Raw genomic sequence first — 23,416 nt, 5'->3', positions numbered from 1 at the left:
GAAATAAAAGGTATAATAAACAAAAGTTAGGTGTAAATGATAGTGTAGGCCCATCTTGCAGTTTTACACTAGTTTATTCATTTCTTATGGTTCGTATGTGGTGCATCCATAGGGTCTGTGTCATGTGCCTACACTAAGGGTTCTCTTCCCAGTACTTGGGACATACCTGTCCGCTCTGATTTTCAGTATATCCATAGTAAATACAGTGGTGGAAATAAGTATTTGATCCCTTGCTGATTTTGTAAGTTTGCCCACTGACAAAGACATGAGCAGCCCATAATTGAAGGGTAGGTTATTGGTAACAGTGAGAGATAGCACATCACAAATTAAATCCGGAAAATCACATTGTGGAAAGTATATGAATAGGGCCACAAACCTTTATGTAAGGAAAGTAAATAAAAGCAAGAGAAAAAGGAAACCGATATGGTTCTCCAAGCAAGTGGCTGAGAAAATAAAGGCTAAAGAGTTGGCGTTCCAGAAATACAGAAAAACTCAAGATGAGGAACACGGGGAGGAATATCGGAGGAAACTGAAAGAAGCCAAGAGAGAGATACGTCTGGCGAAAGCGCAAGCGGAAGAACAAATGGCTAGAAATGTAAGGAGGGGGGACAAAAATTTCTTCAGGTATATTAGTGAAAGGAGAGTGACTAAAAAGGGAATTGTGAGACTAAAAGATACTGCAAACCGCTATGTAGATAATGATAAAGAAAAGGCAAATTTGCTAAATAGATACTTTTGTTCAGGTGACCATTGCCGACAGCTGTCTGTCATGCAGGTAACGAGTTGATTTGGAGCATCTACCTGGTCTGTAGGGGCCAGATCTCTTACTGGTTGGTGGGGGATCAAATACTTATTTCCCTCTGCAGAATGCAAATAAATTCATATACTTTCCACAATGTGATTTTCCGGATTTAATTTGTGATGTGCTATCTCTCACTGTTACCAATAACCTACCCTTCAATTATGGGCTGCTCATGTCTTTGTCAGTGGGCAAACTTACAAAATCAGCAAGGGATCAAATACTTATTTCCACCACTGTATGTATGAGAGAGACTGGATATATTTGCCCTATTTTAGGCAAATCTCTCTTAAGCATATTCATTGTGGATACACTGAAAACCTCCATGGGTTGGGGTGTCTACCGAACTGGGTTGAGAAACTCTAACTTACACCCTACTTTTACAAAGCAAATATATGGTGCATTTTAATTTTGTTAACATTTATTTATTTTATTTATTTATTGCACTTGTATCCCACATTATCCCACCTATTTGCAGGCTCAATGTGGCTTACATAATTTTGTTATGATATTATCATTACAAGATATTAGGTACAATTGGTAAGCTATTGAAATTGGGTAAAGGAAGAAAGAAGGAAGTGTTTAGAAGGAAGTGTTCAGATGGCTTAGTGAAGCTCTTGGTTCTCTTTGTAGGCCTTGTTGAAGAAGTATGTCTTCAGAGATTTGTGAAAGTTATTTATTTCGTGAATTGATTTCAGGTCTTTGGGTAGTGCGTTCCATATCTGCGTACTCGTGTAGGAGAAGGTGGTGGCATTTCTAAGGTATTCAAAATACCTTTTTTTTAAACACATTAGAACTTATTAAATAGGTACATAGTAGGCATTATTCAGAAATTAATAGAAGGCTTTTTAAGAAATAGATCATATTGTGTTAAGAAGAATACCTTCTCGTTTAGTTGGAGACCAGATTTTGGAGTCCCACAAGGCTCACCGATTCTATTTAATGTGTTTATGAGCTTGGTGGGATCAGTTTTAGATGGGCTATTTCAGCTTCTCATATGCAGCCGACATATTTGTGTTGATTCCATTAACATCAAATTTTTAACATTTCAAACTTCTGTCTCCTGAATGTATAGCTCTAATTCATGCTTGGGCTAATCAACATCTTTTAAAACTTAACGCAGCTAAGACAAAATTTTTGTATTTCTGTAACGATGTGTCTGTCGTCCCTTGCAGTGTAACTGTAGCCTCAGGAGAACAGTTGTTGTTTCAGAAATTCTCGAAGGTATTGTGAATTATTTTAGATACCCAATTAACGATGGAATCGCAAATCTTGAGTAAGAAAGTTATTTTTTTTAATTGCGATAATTGAGAGCAATAATATCTGGGGGGGGGGGAGGGGGTTAATTGAACATTTCCGTATGTTGGTTCAGGCTGTTGTTCTTCCTCAGCTAGATTATTGTAGTGTCCTGTATGATGAATTAAATTTAAGTCTAGTTAACAAGTTGCAGTTATTGCAAAATACTGCTGTCAAAATGATTTATGGTTGTTCTTGATAGGACCATGTAACACTTTTGCTTGAAAGTTTACATTGGTTGCCAGTTTTGACGCAGCTTGATTTTAAGATTGCTTGTATTGTATTTAGCATTCTACGGGGGAACTGTTCTTTTCTTCTGCAGTTAATAGCTTATCCAGCTTTTCTGAGGAATTCTCGCTTCTATTCTACTCTTTTGCTGGGATTTCCATTTGTTAAAAATGTTCGTTATAAAAGAATTCATGATGGCTCTTACTTTTCAAGCTAGCAAATTGTGAATTTCTATACCTGTACAAGTTCTTATGCTTTCTGGGCTATCTACAATTCTGGAAAGGATTGAAGACCTTACTTTTTAGCAAATACCTGGATAAGTGAATTGGTAGGGCTATCATGGTTTTTAATTGTGTGTTCTGAACTTATGTAAACTGCTTAGATTCTTGATTGATATTATAATATTAGTGGGATATCAATACCCAGAACAGAATAGAAAGGACATCACAACCAAAGCCCTAAACCATGGAGATTAGTGGATTTTGACAGACAATGGAGCTCATAAAATGTCGTCTCTGAATAAAATGAAATAAAAAGTATTGCCTCGTACCAACAGGTTCAATTTTTTTTTTTCAATGCTATTTCAAATTGAACCTGTTGGTACGAGGCAATACTTTTTATTTCATTTTATTCAGAGACGACATTTTATGAGCTCCATTGTCTGTCAGTATATATTCTGTGCAACCACTGATCGACCCCTGATGAAGGCTTTTTTAAAAGCCGAAACACGGACCGTGTAGGGTCTCTAATAAAGCTTTTCTGGAGCATCTCACCCCTTGTCTCGGATTGATCTCTTGAAGTTGTGTTTTTCCACTTTTTTCTTTTTTGTTGAACTTTTGTGGAAACTTCGAACCCTTTTTGTTTCTGCGATTAGTGGATTTTGCCATCTTTAAACTGAGAAGTGCAGTCCTACTTCTCTCACAATATGTAGCAAAAGTTCTGAAAGAAGAAGTAATTTCTCTGGTAGGTCACATTATTTTGCTCTGTGCTCGGTAACTTAAAGATTGGGTTTCAAAGAGGAATTGTAGGATATTGATAAACACAGTTAAAATTTAAAAAAAAGAAAAAAAGCAAACTTTATTAGCTAGTCTCCATAACTTTCCCCCCATGCTTTTAAAACTTGAATTTTCTGCCACAGCATTAACAAACTCTAGAAGGAACAGCAGGACCTATTTCAGTCCTTAGTCCCACCCACCTCCAGCTCAACTCTTCATTTATAGTCAATTTTAATTAGGACGAGGAGAATTTTCATTACAGTTTTAATTACATTTAATTAGTTATTGAGAAGCAAATAAATTGCATATTACACTGTATAATTTAAGGTTCGTTATATTCATCTGATATCCCTAGTAACTTAAGAAGTTTAATTAAACAATTCTATAATACTAAGATGCAGACAGAAGTCCAGCAGCAAGAGGGGTGCTATTCAATCTTTTGCATTGTGTCACATGTATGATCATTTCCCAGTTGGTGAGAAGTTACATGTGTGTGCTCGATGCAAAGAGCTCCTAGCTCTCAGAGAATCAGTCTGTTCTCTTGAGGCTAGAGTGGCAGACTTGGTGGAGCTGAGGGAGACAGAGATGTACATAGAGGAGGCCTACAGGGAGTTGTAGAGAAGTCCTACCTCTAATCTGGCAGCCCCTGTGCTGCCTTGGAGGAGGGATGTCTTCTAAAAGGACAGCATCACCCTGGTGCAGCTGGAAGTAATCCTGTAGCCAGGACCAGCACACCAGGGGATGCAATATCCTCGCACCAAGGATGTGTCTCCAGGAGCTTCTGGCCATGAGGGAAGGGTTTGGACTGCTGTTGTAGTTGGTGATTCAATTATTAAGCATGTAGATAACTGAGTGGTTGGTGGACGTGAGGATTGCCTGGTCACTTACCTACCCGGTGCGAAGGTGGCAGACCTCATGCATCACCTAGAAAGGATTTTAGATAGTGCTGGGGAGGAGCCAGCTGTCTTGGTACATGTGTGTACCAGTGGCATAGGAAAATGTGGCAAGGAGGTTCTGGAAGCCAAATTTAGGCTCTTAGGTAGAAAGCTCAAATGCAGAACCTCTAAGGTAGCATTTTCTGAAGTGCACCCGGTTCCATGCGCAGGGCCCTAGAGATGGGCAGAGCTCCAGAGTCTCAGTGCGTGGATGAGGCAATGGTGCAGGGAGGAAGGGTTTTAGATTTGTTAGGAACTGAGCAACATTCTGGGGAAGGAGTAGTCTGTTCCAGAATGAGGGGCTCCACCATAACCAGGATGGGACCAGGCTGCTGGCATTGGCATCTAAAAAGGATATAGAGCAGTTTTTAAACTAGAACCTGGGGGAAGGCCAACAGTCATTCAAAAGCGCATGGTTTGGAACACGGTATCTTTCAAAGATACCACCAAAACAAGGAAGATAGGGTATCCCGATAGAGAGGTTGCAATAGAGACCATAGTGGACCAGGTATCTTTAAATAAAAAGGAGACAAAAGATTGCAAATTAACACTGTCAACTGCTGAGCAAGATGTAAATAGGAACAACAAACATAGTTTGAAATGTGTATATGTGAATGCCAGAAGCCTAAGAAATAAGATTGAGAGAGTTAGAATATTTTGCTCTAAATGAAAAATTAGATATAATAGGCATCTTTGAGACCTGGTGTAAGTAGGATAACTAGTGGGACACTGTCACAGTGATAGGATGGATCGAATTGCTGGAGGAGTAGCATTGAATGTTAAGGAGGACCTTGAATCAAATAGATTGAAAATTTTGCAGGAAACAAAACACATTTTGGAATCCCTATCGATTAAAATTCCATGTGTAAAGGGGAAAAGGATAGTGATAGGATTGTACTACTGCCCACCTGGCTAGGATGAACAGACGAATGTAGGAATGTTATCAGAAATTAGGGAGGCTAACAAACTCAGCAACACAATAGAGTGACCTAGTGGTTAGGGTGGTGGACTTTGGTCCTGGGGAACTGAGGAACTGAGTTTGATTCCCACTTCAGGCAAAGGCAGCTCCTTGTGACTCTGGGCAAGTCACTTAACCCTCCATTGCCCCATGTAAGCCGCATTGAGCCTGCCATGAGTGGGAAAGCGCGGGGTACAAATGTAACAAAAAAATAATAATAATAATGGGTGATCCCGATATTGACTGGGTAAGTATAACATCAGGGTATGCTAGGGAAGTAAAATTCCTTGTCGAAATCAAGTACTGCTTTATGGATCAGCTAGTACAGGAGCTGACAAGAGGAGGAACCATTCTAGACGTATTCCTTAATGGAGTGCATGATCTGGTGCAGGAGGTAATGGTGATGGGGCTGTTTGATAACAGTGATCATAATATGATCAGATTTGATATTGGCTTTGGAGTAAATACAAACAGGAAATCCAATACGTTAGCGTTTAAGTTTCAAAAAAGAGACCATGATAAAATGAGAAGAACTGTGGGGGGAAAAAAAAACTTAGAGGAGCAGCTGCGAAGGTCAAAAATTTACATCGGGCATGGATGCTGTTCAAAAATGATTTAAACAAAAGGCCTCAATAACCAAGGGTTCCAACTCAGTGGACACACCTATTAAAGCTTCTATCATGGGCCAACCACCTCCTCCGAAAAACCTACAAAGTGAAATAACTAAATCAATCTGTAGTAAAAAAAAAAACGGAGTGGGGCTATAACATATCAGTAATCAATTGACTATAGGCACAGATAATATCAAATACGCCTTAAAAATTGAAATATTATATGTCGGAAGAATGAAAAAATATATTTCAAAAGGGAAAACTAAATGTAAAGAACCAACAAAAAGAGTACTTAGCTTCAAACCCGGGAAAGAAAAAATCCACATCCGAGAGGCGCCTCTAAAAATTCTCAAACGAGATGGTCTTACATATAGAAAGCCTCATTCAATCCCTTTAAATCTCTCTCTCGACAGTTGTAGAATTCTCACTGTTTCGTTACTTCTTCAGGACAGGATATGCAAAAATAGCGATCATCTTCCGCATTGCATGTAGGTTTTTCGGAGGAGGAGGTGGTTGGCCCATGATTGAAGCCTTAATAGGTGTGTCCACTGAGTTGGTACCCTTGGCTATTGAGGCCTTTTGTTTAAATCATTTTTGATATATTTTTTGATCATATCACAGATAATTCTCATAGCCTATTAGAGCAAATTTTCTTTAGTTTCTCATCTTTTTTGCTCTAAGCAGATTTGTTAATTTGCTGTTTAAAAATACCATCCTGGAAGCCCAGGCCAAATATATTCTGTGTATTAAAAAATGTTCCAGAGGTGATCCGGGAAATTAGACTGATGAGCCTGACATCGGTGCCGGAAAAAATGATAGAGACTATTATAAAGAACAAAATTACAGAGCATATTCAAAAGCATGGTTTAATGAGACAAAGCCACCATGGGAAATCTTACCTCACCAATCTATTACATTTCTTTGAAGGGGTGAACAAACATGTGGATAAAGGTGAGCCAGTCAATGTTGTGTATCTGGATTTTCAAAAGGCACTTGACAAAGTACCTCATGAAAGACTCCAGTGGAAACTGGAGAGTCATGGGATAGGAGGTAGTGTTCTATTGTGGATTAAAAACTGGTTAAAAGATGGGAAATGGAGAGTAGGGTTAAATGGTCAGTATTCTCAATGGAGAAGGGTAGATAGTGGGGTTCCCCATGGGTCTGTACTGGGACCACTGCTTTTTAACATATTTATAAATGATCTAGTAACTAGTAAGGTAATTGAGGAGTGGCCTAGTGGTTAGGGTGATGGACTTTGGTCCTGGGGAGCTGAGGAACTGAGTTCGATTCCCGGCACAGGAAGCTCCTTGTGACTCTGGGCAAGTCACTTAACCCTCCATTGCCTGCCGCATTGAGCCTGCCATGAGTGGGAAAGCGTGGGGTACAAATGTAACAAAAATAAATTAAATTTGCTGATGACACAAAGTTAGTCAAAGTTGTTAACTTGCAACAGGATTGTGAAAAATTACAAGAGGACCTTACAAGACTGGGCATCCAAATGGCAGATAACATTTAATGTGAGCAAGTGCAAAGTGATGGATGTGGCAAAGAGGCACCCGAACTATAGCTGCGTAATGCAAGGTTTTACATTAGGAGTTGCCATACAGGAAAGGGATCTCGGTGTCATCATTGATGATACGTTGAAACCCTTTGCTCATAAAATGTTAGATGATATTATTAGGAAAGGAATGGAAAACAAAAACGAGCACATTTTAATGCCTTTGTATCGCTCCATCCTGCTCTATACTGCAGGTTTCAAAGTGTCTCTGTGAGGGAGCATTAAGGGAAACTGGTGACTTCTATACATTCCATCACAGGACTTATGTTTGGTTCTCAGTTTTTGCATCTCTGCACATGCAGTCCTGAAATGTGTTGTGCAGCTAAACCAATTATAAGTCATCCTGTCAATGACTTGTGTTGCCTTAGTACAGAAGAGCAGATGTGATGTGATTTAAATAATAATAAATGGAATCTAAATGGAAATTGTTCCAGCTTGTCGCCTTTTGTGTCATTTTAGCAGGTGAAGTATGCTGGCTGAACATTTTTCAGTGCTGCTGCCCTTCACATCTGCTATACATTGAATGTGAAGAGTTGGATTTAGGTAGACATTGGATCTAACATAACTTTGCAGAGTTCTTACAAGACTGTGCAGTGGGAACTCATCAAATGTATGCCTTATGCCTGGAATAGACTTCCTGGACCTATACGTCTAGCTCCATCTCTACCTGATTTCAAATCTGTGCTGAAAACCCACCTTTACACTGCTGCTTTTAACTTTGAGTTAGCTCCCATTACTTCCCTCACCCGTAACTTTCTTGTCTGTCTGTATTATTTAGATTGTAAGCTCTTTTGAGCAGGGACTGTCTCTTTGTATCAGGTGTTCAGCGCTGCATGCGTCTGGTAGCGCTATACAAATGCTACCAGACTCAGCTAGAAGAACAAGCTTGTCCTAAATGAGTACTGTAGATCTTGGACCATTTAGGGTGGGGGAAAGCTATAACATTTGGAGCCATTATTTTGAGTGTATTTGTTCCACCTTGCCACACAGTTAACACATGGGTATGTAAACTTGATTCAGTATTGACTTTCCAAATGTGGCTTCTATTGCTCTATTTATTCTGCAGAATTGTTGAAGGTTACGTTAAAGTACTTATCTTTGGCTCTAAAAGAAAGTGTAATTTCAATTTTATGCTCTTGTTATTTTAAGTGTAACCTGTTGTCTTAGGAGTTCCAAATGACTTGAGACACGAGGACTTGAAAACCCTGTAGAGAACCTGACAGGAAATGCTCAGTAATGTGTAAAATATGATGTGCAAAGCACTGACTTTCAATTATCTCAAAAAATTAGACACTATTCAGCATAAATCATGTCTAGCACCAGCATTTATTTTTTTGTCCATTACTGTTGCTGTGCTAAATCTAGCATCTGTGGCTTTCATCCACATGCTCCTAATGCTATCAAGAAAATTACCCATTAAGAAGCTGTGCTATAACAGTAGCCCAGAGGTATGAGCACCATCAAAATGGCACTGCAGTTCTTAATGATCTTTGTATCCAGAAATCTTCAGAGTAACATCTGTTGTGGAATTACATTTTAATGTGCGCCTGTTTGGCCAACAATCACAGCCTTGAAATCCCTCGTGTGTAAATTGTGTCAAAGGCACATTAGAGAGATGTAGAAAGCCAGAAAGTATCTCAAGATGTAGCAGAAACACATGCCTTGTGCCTAATCCCTGTTGCAGAACATAAACACAAGTAGGTCTTGATTTTTATGTAGATTTTGATGCCGTTCAGGTAGCTTGCATTCCTCATTATCAGATATTGACATTGAACTGTGTTTAGGGGCCCTGCTCTTGACAACAGTTCAATACTTTCTCCTTGGACCTACTTCATTCATGAACCCTCCAGATTACTTATTTACCTCATTCTCTTGTAATTTCTTCTTTTTGGCCTCTATTCATAACTTATTTACAAGTACTTGTAAATAAGTTATGAATAGAGGCCAAAAAGTAGTACTTTTGTCTGCTCCTCCCTGGATCCCATTTTTCATGTGCCCTTCCTCTCTTAAATTCTAGTATATACTGTTTGTCATCAGACCTCCAACTTCTTTCTGCCTACCAATGCAAGGAATTATTTTCAGTCAGATTCCTGACCACATTCTGGGGTGTATAGATGTTCTTAGTCAAATATGGCTGCATGAGAAGAAAGCTCTGATAAGGTCTACTTGTAAAATCCTAGAATATCCCTCTTGTTACACTAGTTTGGGTCAACCCAGATACCTCTGCTTAGTAATAACCTTAGACAAACCTGGATAAAAACTAAGCTCACAACTTTCAATAAAATTCTCTATTTTAATAAACCAGCAAATTTCAAATCGTAGATCATGTACAGAATAGTGTTGAGAACCCCCCTCTCCCTGATCAATGACAATACAATAAGAACAGTAAATTAAAAGACCTTAGCAACCCAGTGGCGTACCAAGGGAGGCGGTGGGGGCGATCCACCCCGGGTGCACGCTGCTGGGGGGTGCCGCTGCGCGCGCCTGCTCCAAGTTGGCTAAACTTCACTGGTTCGCTGCAGCTCCCTCTGCCCCGGAACAGGTTACTTCCTGTTCCGAGGCAGAGGGAGCTGCAGCGAGCCAGTGAAGTTTAGCGAACTCGGAGCAGGCGCGCACTGCGGCACCCCCCCCCCCAGCTGCGTGCACCGGGGGGGTGTCATTTAGCGGGAGGGGGTGCGCTGCACCCAGGGGGGGGGGCGCATCGGCGCTCCGCCCCAGGTGCCATCCAGGCCAGGAACGCCACTGTAGCAACCTTTTCCAAGTATTGACAAAAAGACCATGTTACACAAAATGTATCAAATTAGTCTTCTCCAGCACAATAGCCTCATTTGTATGCAAGACTTAGAGTTCCACCAAAAGGGAGACGAAAATGATAAAGGGGATGGGACAGCTTCCCTATGAGGAAAGGCTGAAATGGCTTGGGCTCTTCAGGTTGTAGAAAAGACGGCTGAGGGGAGATATGATAGAGGTATATAAAATACTGAGTGGAGTGGAATGGGTAGATGTGAATCATTTATTTACTCTTTCCAAAAATACTAGGACTAGGGGGCATGCAATGAAGCTAGAAAGTAAATTTAAAACAAATTGGAGAAAATATTTCTTCAGTCAATGTGTAATTAAACTCTGGAATTCATTGCCAGAGAATGCGGAAAAAACAGTTAGCTTAGAGGGGTTTAAAAAAGGTTTGGATAGCTTCCTAAAAGAAAAGTCCATAAGCCATTATTAAAATAGCCTTCGGAAAATCCACTGCTTATTTCTGGGATAAGCAGCATAAAATGTATTGTACTGTTTTGGGATCTTGCCAGGTACTTGAGACCTGGATTGGCCAATGTTGGAAATAGAATACTGGGCTAGATGGACCTTCAGTCTGTCCCAGTATGGCAACACTCATGTACTTATGAACATTGAGATGAGTGATTATTCCAAAATCTCTGTTATCTCTTGCAAAGCAACAGCTGCCATGTGATTATAGTTTCCTATTGCACTCCACCAACTCTTACATGTTAGTGAACGGTAGAAATAAAATATTAGGTTAGAATAGGTGCACTTGGATACTATGCACTACACATTTATTTGTTTTTGTCATATTTACTGGGCAAAAGAAAAGCATATGATTCAAAGATCCAACCTGCGATGCACACGACCAACATAGATTAGGTTTTGTGTGATCTAGTTTCTGTACGCAAACCAGGGTCCATAATACTCTGTTGGGTAACGGTAATGCATTTGACATAGTACAACTGAAGTGATTTAAATATTATATACACATACTTTCTTTGTCCCTAATTGGGCCACAATCTAAGTTTTGTATCTGGGGCAAAGGAGGGTTAAGCAACTTGCCCAGGGTAAAAATAAGCCACAGTGGGAATCAAGCTGAGTTCCCCTGGATCTCAGCCCACTTCTCTAACCATTAGGCTACTCCTCCACTTTTCCACATTGAGTCACGGATACAGTACAGTGAATCCTAGAGGACCAGAAGGGACTCCATTGTGCCTCATGTTCCCATACAGATTTTAGACTAGCTGTAATAGATTGCAAGGATCAAACAGAGCAAAGCATACTCCATCCTCTCTGCAAGGAAAAGTGCCTGGGAAGTAGGGCAAAATTATACTGCAGGTATAAGAGAATGGTGAAGCACAGTCAATCTGAGGGAAAACTGGGGCAGCTGAGACACATTGTGGACATTTGGGTGCATCTAGAATGTATGGAAACAAAGGGAGCTGAAGGCAAAAATATGAGCAAATTGCTGGAAGAATTTCTACCCAAATAACTTATGGGGCATTTCTATAAATTGGCGCTTCAGTTTAGATGCTCCAGTGCCATCCACATAGCACCAGTTCTACAAATGGCATCTAAGATTCCATTATAGAGCATTAGCATAATCTCAGCATTGGCGTGCCCGTGTTTAGGTGTTCACTCTTATGCCATCCAATGGCGAGTGTAAGTTGATGTGCATAACTTATAGTATTCTATAAACTATGCATGTAACTCGGAAACATGCCTATGAGCTGCTCATTCTCTGCTTATTTGTATGCCTCCCTTGCAGTTAGGTGCTGTGACCCTTTGGTGACAATGTGCACTAGATTATTCTATAATGTAGCATCTAACTGTCAGTCAATTGCATCTTTGATGTGCTTACCTCCAGGCGCCAGTGTGTAGAGTTGCCCCGTTAGTCTCTGGTTTGACAAACTTTTCAAGATATGACACATCACATGCTTTCACAGGTGAAGCTTAATGTCCACAGCCTGTTGTGCTATGTATACTACACTGCAAACAGATGGTAGGCAAGGAGGGCCAGAAGCTTACCTTTCTGCAGTATAATTATGAAGGCAGAATAATTGATTTTATTTTCTTCTGGTTGTGCAATAACACTGTTACCAGGCGAAAGTAATTTTTAGCCCTCTGGGAACCTCTGTGGAAGCTCAGTGTGAGGTTAGCCTGATGTTTCCTTTACAAATTTGTGTCGCTTATATATAATGGGACCTGGAACTTTGACTCAGTGCTTTCAAGGAGTTTGTAAGTGAAGTGTACAGGGACTCTATGGAAGTTAAATGAGCAAAGGTTCCGTCCTAATACTGCACAATCAGATTTCAGCATAAATATTGGTTACTGTATGATCTTGCTGTCACCCCAGAGATCATTTTCAGAGCCTCCTAAAGGATTGTTAACTTGAGTTGGAAGTGATCTGTATGTGGCTGTTGAGGCACATCAGAAAGCTGCTTCCCCCTACTTGTGAGAAACATTTAGTGGTTTTCATGGATCTCAGACAGGGGCTTGTAAACCATGGTTTGGATGCATGAATGTACAAATAGTTAGCGGTTTAGCACATGCATGGTAAAACCAGAGATGTGCACATCCATGGGACATTGAAATGCAGATTGTAAGCTGTGAATTTCCCTTAGTGCAGGAGCACTGTGTTGCTGATGCTTCTTTGGTCATGCTGTCAATCCTGTGTTAGTCTATGGCATTAATCATCCATCTGCCTGGGTGCTGTAAGCCTAGGGGTCTATAATAACCAAAGCTCTATGGCAAGCAATAGGACCCGCTGTGCTATATCAGAAGTTCCAAAAATAGTAACAGAGCTGCTGGGCTGTCAGAATGGCAGTTTTGGGTCTATGTAGGTTAAATGTGGGAAAGGGGGTATATGAGGCCAGATGAATGATATGTGTGCATCTTAGTTGAGAGAGAGGGGGAGGGGGAGGTTGGGAGGAGGGATGTCTATGTATTCCATTTGAGCTTCAGAAGTTTGAGCACATGGCCAGTGCTGGCCACACTTGTAAACGAGTATCCACTGTTGGCAGATGGGGTTTTGAACAGTGGATACTCGTTTCGAGCCATAAAGGGACATACCTTGAAAAAGCTCTGCTGGCGAAACACGTGTCGGTGTGTAGCCCTAGATTTTCAGCTTCATAAGAACTTATATAAGCTGTCTTGCAGCCCTACTTTTCAGATGATATTAATCTGTAAAAGCTAAGTAAAAGAAGTTTATATCATTTCCTCATGGATATTGATGTTTAGAGTTTTTGAAAATTATAAAAAAAAAAAAAAACTTATCTCTCTATATAAAACGCACCTCCAACGTTCCATTGAAGCCTCACTTTCCCAACGTTCGAAAGTGAGGCTGCTGAGACCACGTTTTTGCTCCATGACTGTCTGCCCCGCCCACGCGTCAAACGTGATGACGCAGAGGGCGGAGCAATAACACTCATGCAGCAAAAACGCTCAATGATGCACACAACCCCGCCCTGCACAGGCTAGCAACGCCGAAGATCGCAGGAGTCAGACTCAGACAACACAGGACTTCTGTTGGCGGGATTTTGGGTCCCCCGCCAGCAAAACTACGCAATGGTGGGTGCGATGGTGACGATGGGTGGGAGGCCGGCGGCCAGGTGCATTGCGGTGGGTGCGATGGCGGCGGGGGGGGGGGGGTGCATCGCGCGGAGGAGGCACTAAGCAGGATCCCCCCCACAACAAAACTATATGGCAGCCCATGGAGGGATGAGGTGTTGGGTCTGGCTGGCTGGAGGGAAAGCATAGGAAGGGCAGGAGCTTTTGGGAGTGGCAGGAGGGGATCAGGGGATTTTTCAGAGAATCAGAGTTAAGCAATTTTGAGCTGTCCTAATTTAACCCAGTGAGCAATGTGGGTGGTCAGTGCTGAATATCGTTGGCACTCGCATAAACCACAGTGCCTGCCCAGTACTGTCCACAGGGCCCCCCCACCACCTCCACAAAAGTCCCTTAAGCAAAGGTTCAGGCACAAGGAGGGGGAGGATGAGGGCCGGAAGAGGTCCACAGACCACAGATGGAGGCGGGGAGGGGGTCCTCACAGCACAGATGAAGGGGGAGGAGGGATCCACAGCCCTGACAGGAGGACAGCAGGGAGACATAAGAGGAGGAGGGGGGGGAACACTGACCAGACAGGGAGATGAGGGATCCTGCGACAACACAGTGGCACAGGCAGACGGAGGGGGTTCTTCGAACACAGAGAGGGAGGGGGGGATGTATCTCTGTCAAACACACTATCTCTCAAACACTCTCTCTCTCTCTCTCTCTCTCTCTCTCTCTCTCTCTCTCTCTCTCTCTCTCTCTCTCTCTCTCAAACACTGTCTACAACACACGCTATGTCTCACACTTGATCACATTCACTATGTGTCACACAGTCACTCTCAAACACTCTCTCACTCTCATACACTCTCACTGTGGCTCACATATCCACTCAAACACACTGTCAATCTCACACACAAACACTCTCTAACAGACACACTTGCAGCCACACACATTCAATCTGTCTCTCTCACACAGTCACTCTCACACAAACTCTCTCAAACATACACACTCCGAGGAAAACCTTGCTAGCGCCCGTTTCATTTCTGTCAGAAACGGGCCTTTTTTACTAGTTTATATATATATTTTAAAAAAAACATATTTGTGGCCTATGACGAGAAGGGTATGAACCCTGTCACCATATGTAAAACAGTGTTATGGTGATTAATAAGTGACTGGGAAATGAACCCTTTCATGTCGGTCTTCCTGTCCACAAGTCTTATTAAGCCATATGTATTACCTTCTTTAGCTGTTCTTGGTTTTTTTTTTTTTTTTACATTCTTGCTGTTTGTTGTTTATATGCGTAGGTGTAACTGGCTGACCAAAGATGATGGTAAACAGTTGTAACAGGTCACTGGCAGATTTCCCTAGCCCTTTTACAGTAGCCTTCTTGGGTTCTTGGTATATCTGATGTATTATTGTCATTGGGGGATAGGGTGGTTAAATGGAAGGTTCTATCACTTACTGTGAAAGGTGTAAATAATCCAATCAAAAGGGGGAAATTTTGTTATACAGTGCTTCCAAAAAGAACAATGAAGGGTGGAAGATTTGGAAGAGACTCATCTAAAGAGAGAGATCCTCTTAAACGGATGTGATTTTAAGATGAAATTTTGTCTGCCACCCTTAGGGGAAAATGGGGTGGCTATTCCATTTAAAAGTTTTTCTACGGTTTCAACTCATCCAGCAGACCTTAGATAATGAAGAGCCTTGTTGCCTTGGAAGTTGTCAACCTGTAAGTTGTCTTCTTTAGCGGTGAAACACTGGCATCCTTACTGTCCTACTGATAAAGAATAGATTTATTATTCAGCTACACATAATTCATTCTCCTGCATCAATTATTTTTTACTGTCTGTCTATCTTTTGAAAGTTAACCAGGCTATGATAAATAACATTGTTTCTGACCATTGTAGGCAAGAAGGTAACTATGACTTGGGGGGTAATTCACACAGCTATCTCCCATCCCTAAGTCCTAATTGCCTTCACTGATATGCTGACTCAGAGACAAATATCTGGAATAACAGTGGTTTATGTATCTTAGCTGGTAAAGACTAATAATGCAAAGTAGTTTCCATGAATAATTACAAATCCTATTACTAAAAAAGTAAAAATGTGTTATCCCCAGACAAGGTTATACAGGGTACACATTGGCTTAGCTCACACTTAGAATTGATTTATTTCTTATATCAAATCCCAAGCAGAAATAAATGAACGCCTCAGTTTTAGGCAGCAACAGCTCTTCCAGATAAGGTGGTCCTCCTAGCTCTAGCACCAGGTGGGACGTGCAAAGGAGATCCGGGGGTAGGGGTGGGGGAGAGCAAGTAAGAATGAAAACGAGTTTGTTTCTCAGAGAGAGACAGAGAAAGGGAGCAAGTTGTGTGTCCAAACAGCCATAGTTTTTTCAGTCCCAGATGGTGCAAGTGGCATCCGCAAGCACTCTTGTGATTGATGGTATGTAAGTTTGTCACACTGATACAGCCAGTCTGAGTAAGTCTTTCTCACATGGGTCACCAACCATCCATGCCACTCATGACAAACCCTCACTGGAATGGCATGTTTTGGTTTCAGTACGAGCTTTGTAGAGATATCTGTCTACTGACAGCAGTGGCTTTGCTAGTAGAACTAGTCCATGGGAAGGAATAAAGACTTTCGCTGTTCACCTTTGTCCCAGATACCAGGGCTGCAGCAGTGAGTTCTCAGATGTAAACATTGATCTTGATTTCTGAAGTTTTTGGTTCTGTGCTGCACATGAAATATAGGCCCCTCTAGAGCCCACACCATGCAGCTATATCCTATTAATGTTAAAGGTGGCTCCCAACCCCACACATTCCACTTGGAGATTTAATGCAGTCCTTCTAGCTAATCCATGCTTTCATGTGCAGATTAAGGTGTCCATTTACTAAGGCGTAGTAGGCCTAACTCAGGCCTACTGTATACTAAAAGGGCACTACCGTGGGATGCACTATAGCATCCTGCAGTAGTTTCCTGCTCAGCGTGTGCTAATCCTGCGCTGAAAATAATTTTTTATTTTCCAACACAGGAGGTGCGCCCATGGGTGGAGAGTAAGCGTGGCTGTTCTAATCGGATATCACGGGCACATTACCGCGTGCTACCCAATTACCGTGGGAGTAGCGCGGGAACCCTTACCGCCTCCTAAATAAGCGGTGGTAAGGGCTACCGTGGTAATGGTCATGCGCTAATGGGGAAATTAGCGTGTGCCCATTACAATAAAATATAGCATGACAGACATTTTACTGCCACACTAAAAGTGGTCATAGTACACAGAAAACCCACGTGCTGAGACTAGGACCCTACCACTTTTTTTTTTGTTACATTTGTACCCCGCGCTTTCCCACTCATGGCAGGCTCAATGTGGCTTACATGGGGCAATGGAGGGTTAAGTGACTTGTCCAGAGTCACAAGGAACTGCCTGTGCCTGAAGTGGGAATCGAACTCAGTTCCTCAGTTCCCCAGGACCAAAGTCCACCACTCTAACCACTAGGCCACTCCTCTTGATAAAAGCACCCCCTAAATGATTTGGCCAGCACTTTTTTTTTAACCAGAAAGTTTATTGAATTTTTAGGAAAACATTACAAAAAGGTAGTAACAAAGAAAGGAGTCCTCAAAAGAGGAGCAAAACATCACTAGCACTTTATACTTGAAAACAGGTTAACAAACAATTGTTGCTGCATCTGGTGGGATGCATTTAATGCCACGGTGAGGGGTAAAATGATCAGTTTCTTCACTAACAAAAGGAAACGGGGTGAAGGTGTTAATTGAGTTTGATCAGTCTATTAAAAAGTTGGAGAAGGAATGTATTAAACATAGTAGATGACGGCAGAAAAAGACCTGCACGGTCCATCCAGTCTGCCCAACAAGATAAACTCATATGTGCTACTTTTTGTGTATACCTGACCTTGTTTTGTACCTGTCCTTTTCAGGGCACAGACCATATAAGTCTGCCCAGCACTATCCCTGCCTCCCAACCACCAGTCCCGCCTCCTACCACAGGCTCTGCAACAGACCGTATAAGTCTGCCCAGCACTATCCCTGCCTCCCAACCACCAGTCCCGCCCCCCCAACCACCGGCTCTGCCACCCAATCTCGTCTATGCTCCTGAGGATCCATTCCAGAATGACAACTTATTCCTGAGTCCCCAGCGGCTAAAATTGAAATTGATCTCCATCCTAAGTCAGCATTACTGACATAAATCAAGGTATTATGAGGGGTATAACAAGAGTGGCCACTTGCTAGCTCAATATTTAAAAGCTAAGAAATAGAAGAATAGTATACAGGGTATGAAATCAACCCAGTAACCCTCCTCTACATATGTCCATGTATGCTTCTGAGATTGCTTACTCCAGCAGGACCACCTCAGGTTTTCTAGATAAGCTGCTGCATCTACCCTTTCTCAAGAGCAGAGAGATCTTTGAGGAAGCAATATATGTGCCTGTTAATTTTTTGCCGTTGCACAAGGCACCCAGGCGTGTGATGCCTGCCAAGTTTTGTCAAGCCTTTTCTAGAGAAATTTTTCTTATGCAAACATTTGATAATTTTCTTCACAAATGCAATAGGGAGTCCTTTGATGAAACTAGAAGTGTACTTGAAAATTCTAAGAAGGATCTGTCTATGCAAAAGTACAGACAATTTCTAGGGATGACATTTCCTTCCCTCTACTTCAGGATGCTGCAGGCGCAGAAGGAGCAGACCCTGTTCTTTGGGGCTGGTTTTAGGTCTTGTCAACATATGTTCTCTCCAATCTACATGTCTTCTAATTTCGGACCTGCTCTGTTCTCACCCTGTTATTTACTACCTCACTGAGATGTGGTTTAAAACTGGGGAATGTTGTGGTAGGACATTTAATCTCTTTTTACAGATCAAGAGATTATCTGAGGAGTTCAAAGAATTTGACTCTTGATATTCCATCTGTGAAGAAGAAGATGAAGTTGAAAGCTGTTTGGGAGCACTCTTTTGCATTTCAGAGTCCAAGAATTTGGAATGATTTGCCTGTGTGTATGTGGTCAATTCCCAAGTATAGTTGTTTTTGTAAAGTTTTAAAATCTTACCTATTCTCATTATAATATTCCTTTTTTGAAAGGAGTACTTAACATTTATTGTATGTTATATATTATTCTTGTTGTGAACTGCTTTGACATTTTGTTAAAAGTGGTGTACAAGATGAGGAAGAGAATAGAGTGTGCCATCCTGGTAGAATCTGGCCTCCAGGCTTCTCTTTATCATACTTCAGTTGAGAATGCAAATGAGGTGATGGAGTAGCTCTTCTCCTCACTCACTATCTGTCACTCCCATCTGCAGTCCTTCTCTACAGTTTGCTGAGGTCTATGCAGCCTGTGTTCCTGCTGGCTCCCACCTTTGTCTGTCTGCATTTCTCTGGATAAACCGTCAATGCTCATTGCTGAACAAGTGGCAAGAAATCATAATTCACTCATGGGACCCCAGCTTCTGTACATTTGGCTGCTGGCTGTACCCTGGAAGAGAAAACTGTTGTCAGACAGGGAGAAACCATCAGCTGTGCATATAGAAGCTGTGGCCCCCATGAGTGAATTATGCTCTCTTGCCGTTCTTGCTGCTAGTTTGGAGAAGCAGCAGGAGGAAGATGGGAACAGTCCTGCTTCTGTTGCATGGCAGCTTGAAAAGAGGTGTGCAGCCATACAGCTTAGAAAGATCAGTGTCCCAATACTTTATAATTCTCCTCCCTCTGTAATTATATCTCATTTGGCCATTTCATCTTGTTGGATTGATCTCACTATTCCATTCTTGAATTCACTGTCCTTTACTTTTGCTTCTGTTCATCTCACTACCTGTTCACATGACACATGATCTCTATGGCTTAAGTTAGTTTCCCATGGCCACTTCCCTTAGCTTTGTTGTTGAACACTCACAGTTTAACTGTTGTTTCTGATCCTATTCATTGGAAGAAAGCTACTGTATGACTTATTCTTAAAAAGAAAAGAAGAAAAAAAAAGCTGCATTTAGACTTCATGGAACCATCGAGCTGTCATCCCATTTCCAAATTATGTAAGCTTACAAAAAAGGTGATCTTTTCCCAATTACAATCTCATGTGGAGCATGTCAGTTCTTCACCCCCACTGAGCCAAATTCAGAAATAACCATAGTACTGAGAACGTAGTGACTGCACTTCTAAGTGAGCTTCATTCTTGACCCTGGTCAGATAACCCTTGCTTTGTTTGATTTGTCTGCAGCATTTCACCTGCTCAACCACTCTCTTCTCCTGGCCCATATCTCTGAGATTGGGTTGTTGAGAGAAGAGAACATCACTTTTCAGTAATCACATCTTCTTCCTTGTGCTCTTCCCTTTAACATCTCTCATGTTGAGTACCACAAGGTTCTTTTTTTTTTCCCCCTCCTTTGCTATTGAATATTTTTCTCAGCCACCTGTCGTTTCAAATTTCCCTAGTAAGTACCTGATCTTCTCCCCTTACAGCTTTGCTTAAAAGCTGTGGCTAAATTGCTCTTCAACCATAGGTTTTATTTATTTACTACCCTACACAATCCAGAAAATTCTGGGCGGCTTACAATGGTAACATAGATGTTTAAAAACATAAACAATACAATAAAAATCTACCTAAGACCAGCCTATCTCAGAGAGCCAACTTCAGAACTTCCACATAATATTACCTACAGTCCTTCCTAATAACATGTCATTTGACTTTTTTTAGCCTCTCTTACCCTTTCCCTATTTCTTCTTTCCCTGTTCCTTCTGTCCGATTTCATGTAATTGTAATTGTATAACCACTGTACATTGTAAGCCACTTTGAGTCTGCATACATGTGGAAAAAAGTGGGGTATAAATGTGCATAAATAAATAAAATAAAATATGTGTCTGGCATAAAAGTAAACAAAATCAACCTTGGCAATAATCCTCCATAATAAATAGCTAGCAGTTAATAAACATTACTGTTTAAAAGCTTGTCGGAATAAAAATGCCTTAAGTCCTTTCTTAGAAAGGGCAATGAACTGATCTTAAAGATACAGGCAAGCAGTTCCACCAAGTTGGACCCATAACTCTAAAAATGTTTGAACGATATTCCTCTAACCTTACTTTCATGTACAGTAGGAGTGTCCAACAAAAATTTGGAGGAAGATCCAGAAAAACTGTGAAGTGTTGAGTTATTGGTCAGTCCCCACACCCTTCTTTGGTTCCTCTTCTATTTGACATGCCCATTGAACCTAATGATTCTTTCCATCACTTGGGTGTTACTCTTGACTCTGAATTTTTATTTCATAGCCAAATCTCCAGTGCCTTAAAATGTGGATTTTTGGCTTTGCTCCATAGACTCTCTGAGCCTTCCACCTTGCATCCTTTGATACATGCATGTTTGATTTCCTGCCTCACTGTACTATTTATGCTGACATAGCTTGACTGTATGGGCACCTACCTTGTCCCCTGATATTCACTTCCAAATGCCAATTATGGTTTCTGTACATAAGGGTTCTAAAAATGAAAATATGTCTAATATAAAGTGCATAAAGATTAGCTATACATATTGTTAAGGGCCAGATTCACTATAGCGTCTCTCCCGTTCTGTGCTTATGAGAAAATATGTGACAAATTAGGTCCTAAGTGCTTGACTTCAGCATTACATAATTTGATCATTCAACATGTACTTTTTCTTGGCACTTCTTTGCAGGTGGTGCTTGGCACTTTTCATTCAATGTCAAATTCTATCCGCCAGACCCTGCTCAGCTGTCAGAAGATATTACCAGGTATGTGAAAGATTGCCTTTCTGCAGAAGTTCTTCCTAAACTCTTTTGTATTTTCCTTATTTCCTTGATCCTCACATACTGCCTCCACTCTGCCCCTTTTTAGGCAGATTGTCCATTCTGTGCCATTTGCACACTAAAATGTATAGAATACTGCTGTCCACGCATGTACACTTGCACATGTAAACAGCAGTACCACACCTAACTGCTACTCTGTACCTACATTCTAAAATGGTTTATTGTGTAAAGATGAGGGAGTATTCACTTGAGAAGGGCATGGGTAGGCCCTAGGTGGGGCCAACATTTGCATGCTTAGTTTACAGAATACTGTAATGTGCATGTGTATATGTTGCATTTAGGCAGTAGAATAGCAAAAGAAAAAAAACAGCGGAAGTGAGACAAAACACAATTTAACACTCTAGGTGCCACAAAGTCCTTTATTATAGATTAAACTAGACTCGACATGTGCTGTGCTTCGGCCTATGGGCCTGCATCAGGAGTTTGAAGAAATGTCATACCATTTGTATAAGATGTGATTGGTTCACAAGCTGGAAAGTAAAATACAACAGATTGTAATTCCAGGGTAACTGTCACAATTTTCAGTATCTCACAACCACTTCTCTGTGTTTGGCCAACCAAAATGGCATCTCGATGAAATGTCAAACTTCTGGCAATATCGCTGACTATCCATTTTGGCACTCACATTTACACCAGCTGTAGACCTGCAGTAAGTACGTGAGGGAGAAGTGACCTTAATGCTTAGTGCAGCGGGCTTTGATCCCAGCATCCTGGGTTTGATTCCCACTGCAGCTTCTTGTGACCTTGGGCAAGTCACTTAATTCTCCATGGCCTCAGGTACAAAAATTTAGATTGTGAGCCCAGAGAATGTACCCGCTCATAATGTGTGATTGATCTCCACCTCAAACTTGATAGTTAAGCAGATTATAATGATCTGACTACAAAGGGCCTGCATGAGTTCCAGCTGATTCAGAACGCAGCAGGTTGCAAGCGACGTGACTACATCACACCATTCTTGCAAAAACTTCAAGGCCCTGAAATGAATGACCCAGAGTACCTGAAGAATAGGATGATCCTCCACACTCCGCCAAGGACACTAAGGTCCTCTCAAGGACTATCACTAACAACACCCTCTCCAAAAGACATTACATGAAGTGAGTCTTCTCCGGAGTAGCCCTCACACTCTGGAATGCGCTGCCTGAAAGGCTTCGCTTAACACAAGACTATCTCTATTTCAGGAAGCAGGTGAAAGTTTGGCTGTTCAACCAGACTTTTAATGGAAGAAGTAACTAAAGTGTTAGTTCCACTCACACACACAAGGAGTGACTAGGGCTGCACATACTGCAGCAAGACATGTTTATCCACTCCTACCCTAGCTGAGATAATATTTAACCATCTCTCTGACCTCATGTGCAACTTTCTCTAAATCAGTCACCTACTTTTTAACTCTTCTTACTCACTTACCTATCTATATGGTCCATCTTTGCTTTATCCTTCACTATCAATTATAATATTCTATTACATATTGTGTTGACATTGTAAGTAGTATACCATTTCATACTTTGTATTGTTGTTTGAATATTTTTGCTTCTGTAATTGCCTATTGCTTATGCTTGATCTATTCTTACTGTATACCGCCTTGGGTGATTTCCTTCAAAAAGGCGGTAAATAAATCCTAATAAATGTGTTGAAAGTAGAGACAAATATACACAACAATCCACTCACAGAGAAGCTCCAGTCTGTTATCATAACAAGACACACCTTACCATGTGTCCTTTATGCCTATTTCCCCCTTTACACGAATGAGTTTACAAATGGAGGAAAGAGTAAGTGTGCCATTTTGTTATAGTATGTGTTTGCTTTCAACTTATTTTTTGAGTAGAGAGTTGTGGTAGCCGTGTTAGTCCACTTTTAAAGGTAATAGAAATAAAAATGGAAAAGAAAATAAGAT

The 23,416-nt window shown here is 41.2% G+C and overlaps 1 protein-coding gene across 8 annotated transcripts in view; it reads left to right on the top strand.

Annotated features, from left to right (window-relative positions):
* EPB41L3 (erythrocyte membrane protein band 4.1 like 3) overlaps positions 1 to 23,416 on the top strand; it is a 529,614-nt gene that overhangs the window by 394,447 nt on the left and 111,751 nt on the right. For all 8 annotated transcript variants that reach the window (XM_030213128.1, XM_030213154.1, XM_030213135.1 and 5 more), the window contains one exon: positions 21,375 to 21,450. In XM_030213128.1, the coding sequence (XP_030068988.1) occupies positions 21,375 to 21,450 (76 nt within the window). The remainder of the gene's footprint in view (positions 1 to 21,374; positions 21,451 to 23,416) is intronic.

Source organism: Microcaecilia unicolor, chromosome 1 (genome assembly GCF_901765095.1).
Source record: "Microcaecilia unicolor chromosome 1, aMicUni1.1, whole genome shotgun sequence".
NCBI classification, from domain to species: Eukaryota; Metazoa; Chordata; class Amphibia; order Gymnophiona; family Siphonopidae; genus Microcaecilia; species Microcaecilia unicolor.
This window is presented reverse-complemented; position numbering and strand designations above follow the sequence as displayed.